The sequence below is a fragment of the Lolium rigidum genome, chromosome 6 (assembly GCF_022539505.1).
Source record: "Lolium rigidum isolate FL_2022 chromosome 6, APGP_CSIRO_Lrig_0.1, whole genome shotgun sequence".
Classification (NCBI taxonomy): Eukaryota; Viridiplantae; Streptophyta; class Magnoliopsida; order Poales; family Poaceae; genus Lolium; species Lolium rigidum.
Genome location: NC_061513.1, coordinates 9,526,225 through 9,540,021, shown reverse-complemented (window position 1 = coordinate 9,540,021; position 13,797 = coordinate 9,526,225). Strand labels below are relative to the sequence as shown.

Sequence of the window (13,797 nt, the reverse complement as noted above, 5' to 3'; positions counted from 1 at the left end):
GAAAATGGTGAGAACAACCGAGAATCAAGAAACCGGGAAGAAACACAAAAAATTGCCAGGAACCTTCTAGAATATTTCCTAAACCGTGAAAAAACCAAACTCGGAGCTGCTGCAACGGGAATGGGTCGTCGTAGCCTAGCAACCCGACGCGGGCGTGCATCAAATCGCGCACGCATTGGTTTTCCTGATCGGGGCAAGTAAGGAAAATCACCGGAAATTAATGGGTACTTTCTATGACGACTGGTTGCACGTATTGTAATGGTGAAATAGGTAGTACGGAGTACTTTCTATATGACGGCGTAGAACGCTTGAATTTGACAACAGATGTTCTTTTTTGTTTCTTGATTGACTGAAAGGAGAGACTCGGCTTGGCCGAACCATGTGCCATTCACCATTGTGAACCAAAAAGTCATTGCTCTTCTTTTGTTGATTGAAAAGTACAGTAATATGCAATGGGGGAGCCACATTGGCGGATCCGCGTTGCGGCGGCGGCGAGGAGGAGGCTGCAGAAACGGCGAGGAGGATGAGGAGGAGGCTCCACCACCAGTCCACCCTCGTCTCCTGTGACTGTTTGGCGGATCGGCGGCGCGGCAAAGCATGGCCAGCGGCGGCGGCGGCTGCAACGGCAGGATGGGCAGGGCGTTCAGGTATGGCCTAGCTCACTTGACTCTTTCTCCCTTCCTGAGAGACTCATTCCTCTGTTTGCTGCCTAGGTTTCTTTGTTGGCCCAACAGATTATTAGTTTGCTAACCGTAGTGCTGGGCGAAGGAAGGAAGAAAGTAGCCACGCTACCTACTCTAGTTGACATCGGATTCAATAGAGAACTGTGGTGCTGAGGTCAAGGGAGACAGACGGGCAGGTGGATAGCTTGATGGCATATGGCACCAACCCCAGTACTCTACTCAAATTTCCCCACATGTCCCACGGTCAATTCCTCACTTTTGGGTTCTTTTCTCACTCCCTTTTCAATGGCAAAACATGGAATTGTTCAAGATCGATGTTTCCGGGACTGTTGTTGGCTGGAGGAAGAACGGGTCCTGCTTGCTTGCTTGCCTTCAATTCGACCGGCTGATTACTAGTATGATATGATGCCTTGGATTGGATTCAACACAGAACATTGATTCAGCCTGCCGTCCCTTTCCGCTCCATTAATCCCCTCCCCAACCTCCATTACAATACTGGGCTCCGTGCTGCTCAATACTCCTCACACTTTTTAATTAGTCAATCCCTCACCATCCCTGTCCCCTTCTCTATTTTTGTCTTTCCTTCCTCGCTTCTCTCTTTGTCCTGCATCGTCGATTCCTCTCCTCAGTTTGCCAGTTTGCCTTGTCCTGTCTACCTGGTGAGTTCTGCTTCACTTCTTCCATGCTCTCCATTTCTATGCTTGCATATCGAATCCATCCATCCAATTTCTTCTTAGTTATGTTCATGCTATGGTGCCATGGTTGTTAGCCTCCTTCAGTGGATACATGTTGGTCGCGGTATGGTAGCCAACTACTTACTGTTGTTACTGGTAGCCAAGTCCATCTTTTCGCCAAGAACTCCCTGATACATCTGTCTAATAACTCCCGGATATAATCTGGTGCATCACAGGCTCTAGATGATCCTTTTTAGTGTCCACAAATGTTAACAGGTAACTGTTTCTCCACTGCTCCTTTTCAGGGAATGGACTCCGCCATCAGAGGCAGCCTGCGTCACTGAACTCTGAACGTTACTGCCAACTTGGGGAATTTTTCTCTGCAACGGCATCATGTCACGGTCCTGGATGTTCTATATTTGCTCTGTTATCTACACGTTGTATTTCGCCAATGTGCAACTGACAACTGCACAGATCACGGCACCATGGGAAGGTGAAATCCATCTCAAACCACCACAATCTGCATGAATACCTTTTAATCTAGCTTCACAGCTGTTCGTGCTCATTTTACTTGTTCCTCGTAACTATGACACTCACTGGAAGAGAGATGCAACATATATTATATTTTCTACATCCTCCCTGCATTATCAAACTAACTTGCTGTACATTTGGTTCAACTGCTCTGCAGTTAATGCTCTGAGAGCTATCAAAAACAGTTTGGACGATCCGTTGGGATTTCTCGATGGCTGGAACCGTGGAGATCCATGTGTCGGCAATTGGACTCGTGTCATCTGTGAAAATGAGACAGCAATCGATGGATACTTTCATGTCAAAGAACTGTATGTGCACAACTGATCTCCTTGTTAATCGTGTCCATAAACATTTATACAACCCTTCTATTTAAAGTATCAATATCTTTGATGGAGCTGCTAATGCAAAAAAAGAAATGATGCAAAATGTATTTTGATGGACTAGGGAACATTTGCATCACTTGATAATATCCCTGTACGTGATTACAGGCAGCTTATACGGTTGAATTTATCTGGGACTTTAGCTCCTGAGCTTGGCCAGCTTACTCACATGAAAATAATGTAAGTAAAGTGAGTTGACCTGGCTAATTATCGTGTGGATTGTCTGTTCATTTAATCAAGGCCGACTGACTACTTTTAATTTCCTTTTAAGGGATTTTATGTGGAATAAAATTGGTGGGAGCATTCCTCCAGAGGTTGGCAACATTACTTCTCTGGAACTATTGTAAGTTGAAATTCATTGCATTCATGCTCTACCTGAAATAGTTTCCTTCATATCCTTCTGGTTGGACATGGAGGTTATCGTTCTCCTGTATATATTAACTTAGTTTTTGCTTACAGTTTTTTAAAATTAATAGTTCGTTTCTCTGAGGTGATTTCACAGTTGCTTTAGCTCATGAGACAATATGCCCATTTTTTTACATTTGCAGGCTCTTGAACGGGAACCTGTTGACTGGTCCTTTACCAGAGTCTATTGGCTTCCTTCCTAATTTGAATAGGATTCAGATTGATCAGAACCATATATCCGGACCCATACCTAAATCATTCGCTAACCTGAACAAAACAAAGCACTTGTAAGTACAGTATGGTTTGTCTCTCTGTTAACAAGTGATAGTTATCCTTATACTAATGGTTTTCCAATTTCTATCCAGTCACATGAACAATAATTCGTTGAGTGGTCAAATTCCACCTGAATTGTCCAGATTACCTTCACTTGTTCACTTGTAAGTACCTGACTGCTACCATATATTGTTTTTACATTTATACTCTACTGACCTTATAATTTTTTTTGCAGATTGTTGGATAACAATAACTTATCAGGCTATCTTCCACCAGAATTATCACAGCTACCAAAACTGCTCATCATGTACGAAGCCTACTATTGTGTAGTAGTTTGAATACTGTTCACTTTTTTGTTATCATGGTTGGGTGGGTTGGGTATCAATCTTTGATCGTGAAATGGCCTTAATTTCTCGGTATTACATTAAATTCATAATTAGTTCATCGTATTTGATGTTTCTAGCTTGAATGTATTTTAAGTGTAGTTTTTAATGTTTACCTACACTTTTGGAAGCAACAGAATCAAAGAATGTCTGCTCCACTGTTCTCTTTTACTGAAAAGTAGCTGCTGGTGTCTTCCTTGTGATAGTTTATGCAATCGTAACATTGTGGACATGCTTACCTGGCATTAGCGCAGTTTTTTTAGGATTACTGCTGATTTCACCCTGATCCTTTATGTCATTATTTCTTGCCAACTGTAAACCACTGGAAGCTGGAACAATACAACTGCTAGCCTTTTTGTTATTTTTCTGTCATTTATATATCATAAGTAATTTAAAGCTAACTGAAAAGAAGCGAAGCACAAAATATACTGAGATATCGTTAGTACCTTGAGTAACTCCCAGTTCAGTTTCTTAGTTTGTTGCACTTCTTTGAGATATCACATTTTTATGATTATACATTCCTATCTGTCTGATTACATCTTTCCAAAATGATGCCAGCCAGCTAGACAACAACAACTTCTCCGGAAGTTCAATTCCTTCATCTTATGGCAATATCACCACACTTCTTAAATTGTAAGTTTTGGTTCAGACTTCTGATCTGCTTTTATTTTATAGTATTTATTTATGACAATTTAAAATTAATCTAATCGATATGGTCTACATCAGGAGTTTGAGGAACTGCAGCTTGGAAGGTCCCGCTCCTGATGTCAGTGGAATACCGCAACTTGGCTACTTGTATGTAGAATTCTGAGCTGCATATTACCTTATATGGAACAGCATATGTCCTTTTTGTTTGGAAAAGAATCTTACACATCACTCGTAGAGGAATTTGGCAGCTATCACTTACTCTGACCTTTTTGTGTTGGTGTTTCAGGGATATTAGTTGGAATCAGTTGACGGGTCCCATACCATCTGGCCAACTAGCGAGCAACATAACTACAATGTATGAAAAGAGAGCACTCACAGAGAACTCATGTCATTTTGTTTCTTTAAGTGTCATCGATTGATACCTTATTACCAAGGAAACATTTGAGTTTACACTCACCTTTGCAAGTTGTGCAGAGACCTTTCCCACAACAGTCTCAATGGTTCCATTCCTGGAAGTTTCTCTGGCCTTCCTAATCTCCAGAGGCTGTAAGTATGATATTTCGTTCTTTGTGCTAATATGTCCTTTAATATTTGATAGGGGATAGATCTCTAGACAGGAAAACTTTAGAGGAGGGATGCTCTTCAATATTGCTCAGTATTAGGAGTAGTGAATTAGTAATTACAATATGCCTCCTTGTATATAGGTATATCTGCTCATATAGGTAACATTAGTCTAACAGATAAGCTGACTAAATATTATTAAATTGCAAATAAAATACCTAATAAGTAGCAACCAAGCGCCCATAATCCTCCCTTTGGGTCTTCTCACATGGACAATAACTGCTTCCTAGAGTACCTCATGTGGGCCTATGCCATGATAACAACTTCAAGTTTAATAATCAAAATTTTAAACAGTCTGTATGACAGTAATGCTCACGAATGACCAGTTGAATCAAATTGAGATAATTTTTTGTCTTCATTCAGGTCACTGGACAATAATCAACTGGATGGTTCTGTTCCCTCTGATGTCTGGAGAAACATCAATTTCAATGGAAACAGAAGCCTGATATTGTAATACCATCCTATGTTGAGCCTTTCGTTTCACCGTTCTGAAATTTTAGAACGGTTTAATTGACATATTTCTTTGGGACTGATAGTCTAATATTTTCTGTTGAATATTTTGCAGGGATTTCCATAACAACTTACTCACAAATCTGTCAAATCCTCTTACACCACCTGCTAATGTTACCATCCTGTAAGCATTTTTATTTAACAAATTCCTTGTTAATTTAAAGATCTTGACCTACTTGTACTGTTAGAAAGTTTCTATGTTCACACCCACGAATATCTGTAACAATATCTGTTTTATAAAAAACCTGATATTGGAGTCTATATTTGCTTTTTATTGGTTCCCCAAACTTACAAATTGAAAAAAAAAATGCCATTCACATAGGAATGGGGAGAAACAATGGTGTTGGAGTTTTCAGATCTATTTGCCATTGCCAGTACCTTATATTTCTTTTATTAACATGGCATGTTTAGGTTATCTGGAAACCCCATATGCACATCCCCGAACCAACTGAACATATCTCAGTATTGTGGATCACCTTCATCACTTCTCCCTGGAGGAGGTTCCCTGGATAACAGCACACTTTGTTCGCCATGCTCGACCGACCTTCCTTTCGAAAGTATACTCAAGTCACCTAACCCATGTTCATGTGGCATTCCACTCTACGTCAATTACCGTCTGAAGAGTCCTGGATTCTGGGATTTTATTCCGTATGAAGCGCAGTTTCAAGAGTACCTATCATCGGGACTCTTTTTGTCCTCATACCAGTTGGAAGTTGCTACTTTCGAGTGGGACGAAGGCCCAAGGTTGAAGATGAAGTTGAAGCTGTTCCCAAACAACACTGGGTTTTTTAACTCGGGTGAAGTGCTGAGACTGAGAAACATGTTCACAGGGTGGCTGATCGCAGACTCCGATATATTTGGGCCTTATGAGCTTATTGACTTCATCCCAGGGTGGTATGAAAATGGTATGTATATATGCTACGTATTTTATCTTCACTCGACTGCATATTTTGTTTCGTTGCAGTTTTTATTGCCATGTTACAGATGTTTATATTAGTGATCACTTACGTGCGTACAGTAGAGCAACATACAGTAGCTAGTTTTTTTTAAAAAAATCTTTCTTAGGGTAACATATGGTAGCTACCTATTTTGTTTCTGGTGGAACGGGTGGTAGCTAACTAGGCCTGGTTGACTTGGCTCCCAAACATTCATTTGGGCCCAAGCCCAAGTGAGGGTGGTGCATGCTCCCTACTGCCATTCGGACTTCGGAGTATATCAGATCATGTCGTGCTGCCTAGGCCTCCTCTCTTTATCTTCCCCAATGCCTATACCCAAAACCCACGCCGCCACCATAATCCTATCCCCCCCTCCCCAGCACCACGGGAGGATCCTATTCACTTCAAAGCAAATGTGTATCATCTGCCACATCAATCAATTAAGCCTATTACCGTGGCACACATGTCCTAAATTAGTAAGCTTCATTTTGTGCGTCTGAATTTGCAAATAATTTTCACTTAACACTATCAATTTAAGAGTTTTTTGCCTAACAGTACAGCTAGGTATACAGAAATTAATATGACACCCTTTTTGAACCCCAAACGAATACGAAGGAGTAATATGGTGCTCTTTATCAAATGAACCACTATGAAATGTTGCCAGCTTGGTATCCAGCAGTTGTAGCAATTGTTGAAGAGAGAACTCACATTTTTCACATGGTTTCTTTCCAGTACTGCCACGGCGTGCAAAGTCTAGTCTCAGTACAGGTGCCATTGTTGGTATTGTCATCGCAGTATTCGCTGCAGCGGCAATTCTTTCATCCTTCATCACTCTCTTTATATTGAGAAGGCGATCAACTCGATTTTCAAAGAAACGCACTGGTAAACCCATTATTTCTATGTTCTATGCTCTAAAATTGTTAGATGATTCGTCTTTTGTTTCAAATACAGTATCATGTTTCAGTTGCCCACCTTTATTTGTTTTTGTTTATTTATTTAAAAAGGTTGTCACTTCTTTTGCTTCTGATTTTGTTAGTACAGGTTTGTAGCATTGTACATATTGTTTTGAATTTTTTATATGAGTTGCTATTTTATCAGTGCTTGTTCTGAAGAAATAGTCTATTCGATGACAATATTCTACTGACTTTGCAGCAAAAAGAATTCCGATGAAAATTGATGGCGTAAAAGATTTCACTTTTGAAGAATTATCAAAATGTACAAATGATTTTAGTGATTCGGCACTAATTGGTCAAGGGGGGTATGGAAAAGTATACAAGGGGGTGTTGGCTGATGGTAAAGTAGCAGCAATAAAACGTGCACAAGAGGGTTCTCTTCAGGGCTCAAAGGAATTCTTCACAGAGATAGAATTGCTGTCCAGGCTGCATCACCGAAACCTGGTTTCTCTGCTTGGTTATTGTGACGAAGAGGATGAGCAGGTTTTTCCTGCAACCTTTTTTTAATAAATTAACTGACAATACTAATTTCATCAGATGCTGGTTTATTATTATACTGCTTAATTGTTTTACAGTGGGCTGTGAAAAATTTGATATCCATGCATCCGTTGAAGTACATGTGCATCAGCACAGTTATCAGCCTATTTCTGTACATCAACACACCATTTATGGACCTATTTCTGTACATCATCATATCATTTATGGGCCTATTTCTGATAGAGCATTTCAGAACATTGTTTATTGTTTAGTGCAGAAGTGATTCCTTGTCAACAGATATTGTAAGCTCATTTTCTATTAATTGGCACTTTGTTATTCAGAGCTCATCTTCTGGGCAGTCTTAGTGGCCGAAGCTGAACTATTGCCTATATTCTCCTTTTTATGCACAATGGTACTTTATATTTGGTCTATAGTTATGATGATGTATGCTCATACTGGGAACGCTGTATTGCAGATGCTGGTGTATGAGTATATGCCAAATGGTACTCTACGGGATAATCTTTCAGGTTAGAACCTCAGTCCGTGCCCACGAAACTGCAACTCAAACACCCCGCAAAAAAAACTGCAACTCAAATCTATATTTAGTCACAGTTTCTGAAGTGTGCTTGTAGTATTGAATAACTTTGTTTCATATTTACCCTGTCAGGCAAAGGCGTTTTTCTATTTATCTAGATATGCAATCTTTGGTCTTTCTTTTGCCACAGATAACATAATTACAGTTACACAATTAATGTTAGGAGATCCAGCTAAGAAATGATATCAAGACGAAGCTATGAATTTCCCTGTTGCGATCGTTGTGCACACATAATAATATAGTGCATGTTTTCTTGATGATAAACACCTTGTTCCATCAATAGTTGGTCAATTCGTGCTGAGAACATAAACATCTTCTATCTACATAACAAATTCAATTATCTGAGTTATGAAGGAACCTAACTTGGGATATCTTTGTTTTGGATTTTAATAGCTAGGCTTAAGCCATAGAAGTCTCCATGCCTTTTTTTTGGTTGCATATTATTTTTGGTTTTGTGTATGTTTGCCAACAATCTGCCTTTTGATGTGCTGTCTGTCATGTAAAGTTCCTCTAACTAGTGTTTTATTTACATAACAGCTAAAGCTAAAGAGGGACTAAGTTTTGCCATGAGGTTACGAATTGCACTGGGATCATCACGAGGCATCCTCTACTTGCACACAGAAGCAGACCCTCCAATATTTCATCGTGACATCAAGGCTAGCAACATTTTATTGGACTCAAAACTTGTAGCGAAGGTTGCTGATTTTGGTCTCTCGCGGCTTGCTCCACTGCCAGAAACAGAGGGGAGCGCTCCTGGTTATGTTTCCACGGTCGTAAAGGGTACTCCGGTGAGTAGGTTCTACCAGGCATTGTCACATATCTTACTAGTTGCACATAAGCAAGCATGTGGCACTTGAAGCAACATATGTACCAGTTTGGAGTGTCATGTCGTGTTGGCGACACCGCATTATTGATGTATTCGGTTTTGATTGCAGGGTTATCTAGACCCTGAGTATTTCCTCACTCATAAGCTGACGGACAAGAGTGACGTGTACAGCCTCGGTGTCGTTTTTCTGGAACTGCTGACAGGGATGCAGCCTATTTCTCATGGGAAAAATCTAGTCAGAGAGGTAAGTTATCAAATTTCAGCTTCTTTTGATGGAGTGATTTTCATGACAAGGACGATGCTGCATAAACTGAATCGTGATAATACACACACGCAGGTGGTGGCAGCGAACCAGTCGGGGATGATAATGTCTGTGGTGGACATGCGGATGGGGTCGTGCCCAGGGGAATGTGTGGAGAGGTTCGCCGCTTTAGGGCTGCGGTGCTGCCGTGACGAGACGGACGCGAGGCCATCCATGGTGGAGGTAGTGAGAGAGCTGGAGACAATTTGGCAAATGACTCCGGAGATGGACGGCGTGCCATCAGAGTCAGTGGCCATGGACCCTACCCACGCCAGCAGCAGCACGGCGACATCGTCTGGGTCGAGGATGGTCTCCGGGGGGAATGACCAGTACATGTCATCGTCGGATGTCTCCGGCAGCAACCTTATTAGCGGCGTTATGCCCAGCATCAACCCTCGCTAGCTAGCTGAGAAATTAGTAAAGTTGGAGTTATCTTGAGTGGTGTAGTTATTATTTAGTTGCTGATGGATGCGTGTTTTATCATTTGTGTGATGTAGTTATTAGAAATTTGTGAGTGCATGTGTCACGTGTGTGCAGGTGTTAGAAATTTGTGGTTCATGTTTTCCTTTCCTTGTAAATATGGAGTTATCTTGAGAAGTATTAGGGGTTTATCAATTTGAATTGTGTTTTCCGTGTTTTCTTGGCTAAGTGGAGATATGGGACTACTACATGATGCAAACGAATCATGTGAAAAATGAATCAGGGGTCATATCAACCCTAGATCTTGTATGCTTGGCAATGTGCCAATGTAAGAATATATAAAGATAAAGATGTTTGTACTAAGTTCCGTAAAAATCTAGTAGATCAGTTCACCATATCACTGACACGCCTCTGGAATTTGTTATCTATACTACGTAACAAAATTTGGACTTTTTGAATCGTGCACTGTTCACTATGATAGATCCACACTCATACCACTTTACTATAGCCAGCTGTGGTCTTTTTTAATTGACTCAAATTTAGTATAAAGTTGTACTAAATCCAAGTCAATTAAAAGAGACCAGAGAAAGTATTTGCTAGTGAAATTTACATCTGTTATACTCCCTCCGTCCCGTGGAAAGTGTCGGTCGGACACTTTTACAAAAAACCCCTCCACAAATTCCCGACAAGCAGGTTACTGTCTCTTCCCCTATCTTCGTTTTTGTGTCCGCATCGCCCGCGCGCCGTCGGCCGCGCCCTTCTCCCGCAGCTCCGCGCTCCCCACCCCGGCACCCCCTACCCAACTCCAGAGCGACCGCCGCTCCCTCCCGTAGCCCCGCATCTAGGCGCGGGTCAACCGGTCGCGCGCCGGCGCCAAGCGCGCGCTCAAGGGCCGTCGCCCTCTTGCTGGCCACCACCGGCTCCGTCGAGGACACCACTGGGAAGCTACGGCGCGGATCCATCGAAAAATACCAAATTTGAGATGCACTGAAAAGGAGGCTGCATGGGCGGGAGGGGGCGACGGTGGATGCGGGAGGAGAGCCCGTCGGCGGGCAAGCGCGGAAGCTATCGTCAACGAGGCGTCAGAGCTCGGCGGCCTCGACGGAGCCGGTGGTGGCCAGCAAGATGAGGACGACCTGGTCGACGGTGCGATTTGGCTGGCTGCGTGGACCGCCGGTCAAGGAGATGTGGCGTCCTTGCCGGCCTCGTCATGGCCGCTCATCAAGTCGACGGCGGCTGCTCCCACGGTGAGACGAATATATCTGCTCCTTTCTCTGCCCTTGATTTTAGGCTCCAATTTTTCGTTGATTCGTTGGGTGCACTGTCCAGTATATACTCGCTAGGCTAAGAAGAGAAATTGTCGTAGCTGAAAACCAAAGCTACTTGCTGCACAACAACTACCTGAAAGTTGAGACTTTCCTCAACCATGATGCACTCTTCTTGCCCTTTCCCATCACACAAGCGGCAGGCACACCGTGATGACAGTGCCTCTTCAGGCTTTTTTAGCCTGCCCATCATCAGTTAACACGCATGAACCCCGCTGATGACAGGAGCTCTTGATGTGGGGTTAAATATATTCAGTTTATAGCTTGTTAAATCAGTTTCTTTCTGAAACTCGCATGGCCTTCATACCATAGTCTAAATGGTATCACATAAATGATTAGTTTTCTTCCAAAATCAACATGGTTGATTTCGCTGGAAGCCTAACTTGTTCCATCCATGAACCTCTGGATGAGGGCCTATTTTTTACCAGTGAACTCTTACTAGTGTAGTTCATATTATTGTGCCTGGTAGTTCATATAGCTACTGTAATGACTAGACCTGAATTTTGCTTTAATTCCTGGCTTTTATTACTGTCATCTTAATAATCTAAGGGCTGCAGCCTGCAGCTATATCATTAAAGCAACTAAAACTTAGTGATTTTGTTGTCAACCAAACCGAGGAATGTTACAGATTTTGCACTGCTTGCAAGCCTCCTAGGTTTTTTGTTTATATTTCCCTGCGAAATCACATTAACAAACTCCATCTTTGAAGCCCCTGGCACACCATTCATGTCACTGTTAGCATTCAGAGAGCTTGTGGCAACACTCCTTGCTTTACTGCTCAGGATTTCTTCAGGAAAGGATGTTGTACATTCAGCTGCGTTTGGACTGGTACAATCCTTTTCTTTATCTGCTTCTATATTTTCATGGGAAATAACTGCACTAATATTGTTCGATTTTGGGTTTTAAAATGCTACAGTTTCTTTAAACGCAACTGACCGCCTTGGAAGTTCCATGCCATTGCACAACTTGGAGTTGTCAGGCAAAGTAGCTGCATGCCCTTAACCAATAATGTAGCAGTCACTGTTGTAAACGTGAAATGTACCACTTTAATAGCAACTTGGTTGGTTCCATGATATGATCGCAGGGGGCTTTGTTCAGTGAAGTCATCTGCTTTCTAGACAACAAAGCAGGTCCCCAAAAATTATGAATGGCTATATTTTCAAACTAGTATCTGATTTGCTCCTTTGTTGTGTATTCCCATGTTAGCACTGCCGAGATGACACTGCCGGGAAAGCACTGCCGAGAATTGGGAGATGTGCGGAGATCTAGTGTAAGTATGAAAATGAGCAGGTCATTGATGTTGCTTCGGCTGACGCAAGCTCATCCTTACCATATCAGGTGCTAATGCAATGGAAAGATTGGACCAGAGCGACTATAGCAACAGGTACCCCCTTGAGCAACAATTTAAGATTCTAGGAAAAAAATATTCTTATAAGAGTTCATTTTCTGTTGTACTCCGTTACTTCTACTCCCATTAAACAGCGTGTGGCTTCTTGTTGGAGTATGATGGCTGGGAAATATAGTGATCGAATATTTGCAGTAATATTTTTCCAAGATAGATCCATCCACCACATATGAAACTGAAGTTTTTCTGAAACTGAGCATTTGCAGCAATTTATCTGAAACTAAAGTTTAAACTGCATGCAGTACCTTCTTCAGGTAACAGTTCACGGACGACGACGACGAGCTCGTTCAGGAGAGGACAGTGAGCATGTTCAGGGGAGGACGACGATCTTGTCCAGGGAGCAGAGGAGCTCGCCCTCGCAGCAGCCGACAGCGCAGTGGCGCAGGGAAGAGGTCGAGCTGTCGAGGACAACGACGAGCTCGGCAGCAGGGCCACGAGCTCGGCAGCAGGGCCACGAGCAGCGGCGCAACGCAGGACCAGCAACGCAGCGCCACAGGGAGATCGTGGCCACCACAAGCGCCACAGGGAGATCGTGAGCAACAGCAGAACCTCTCGGCGAGACAGAGCTCAACCTGGAGCGGATGATGATGAAGACGAGGCGGAGCTCCTCCTATGCGCCCCACCGACGGAGCTCCTGGTGGAGCGGAGGAGAGGAGGAGGAAGCGGAGGCGTAGCTCCTCCTGTGCGCCCTACCGGCGGAGCTCCTGTTCGAGCGGAGGAGAGGAGGAAGTGGAGCTCCTAGTAGAGCGGAGGGAGCTGCGGACGGCGAGAGGTGACGACGGAGGGCGGCGGACGGCCGAGGCGTACGGCGGCGGACGGCCGGGGACAGCCACGTCGTCTTCGGAAAGACGTGATTTTGATTTGAAAGTGGAAGGACTTGATTGGAGAAGAATCGTAACTTTAAGGGGTTTTTTGTAAAATTACATTTATACAGCGGGTCCGACACTTTCCACGGGACGGAGGGAGTAATACTTTTTGACTGTAACTAGGATGGGCCAAAGCCAGCCCGAACCTAAATATCAACACAATCTGGATTACAAAGCCATTACAGAGGAGAGAAGGGCTCCCAAGGGGGAGTTAAAAGCTAAGGAGGTCCAAAATTTTGGCGCCTACCTTATGAATCTGGCTCTGTATCCCTGGCGTTTACGGATGCTTCCAGTGTAATTTTCCGGAAACATGCCTGCTGCCTCCTAACTACGAGTGCGACAACCGAAGGGTTTTTAGCCGCTTCTTGGCCGCAGCACAGATTTTTGAGCATGCCCTGGACCAACAATTTGCCAATTGGAGGAAAGCTATGATACTTCTGCCTTCCAACTATGGAAAAAGATCGATCCCGTTGGAGATACATATCCTCCAACATCATTGGACACAACCAAACTTTCGTTTTCAAAATTTTGCAAATCCTTTAAATATGATGTTCCAATCTTCCAAAAATAAAGCCCCCCTGGCTGG

At 43.1% G+C, this 13,797-nt stretch overlaps 1 protein-coding gene and 1 long non-coding RNA gene across 2 annotated transcripts; both read left to right on the top strand.

The window, feature by feature from the left end:
* Window positions 1–1,119: 1,119 nt before the first annotated feature.
* On the top strand, window positions 1,120–9,833 carry LOC124661536 (probable LRR receptor-like serine/threonine-protein kinase At1g06840). The gene is made up of 21 exons (XM_047199397.1): window positions 1,120–1,342; window positions 1,663–1,850; window positions 2,046–2,196; window positions 2,377–2,448; window positions 2,540–2,611; window positions 2,817–2,960; window positions 3,039–3,110; window positions 3,182–3,253; window positions 3,888–3,962; window positions 4,056–4,124; window positions 4,264–4,332; window positions 4,452–4,523; window positions 4,962–5,048; window positions 5,164–5,232; window positions 5,520–6,013; window positions 6,776–6,925; window positions 7,196–7,479; window positions 7,949–8,000; window positions 8,606–8,856; window positions 9,004–9,138; window positions 9,232–9,833. Exons 2-21 carry the CDS (start codon window positions 1,751–1,753, stop codon window positions 9,595–9,597), a joined length of 2,856 nt encoding a protein of 951 aa, XP_047055353.1. The 5' UTR covers window positions 1,120–1,342; window positions 1,663–1,750; the 3' UTR covers window positions 9,598–9,833.
* Window positions 9,834–11,888: 2,055 nt separating this feature from the next.
* Window positions 11,889–12,740, top strand: LOC124661337. Its single transcript, XR_006990150.1, has 3 exons — window positions 11,889–12,210; window positions 12,279–12,324; window positions 12,588–12,740. It is a non-coding gene; the product is annotated as an uncharacterized LOC124661337 (long non-coding RNA).
* Window positions 12,741–13,797: the final 1,057 nt, after the last annotated feature.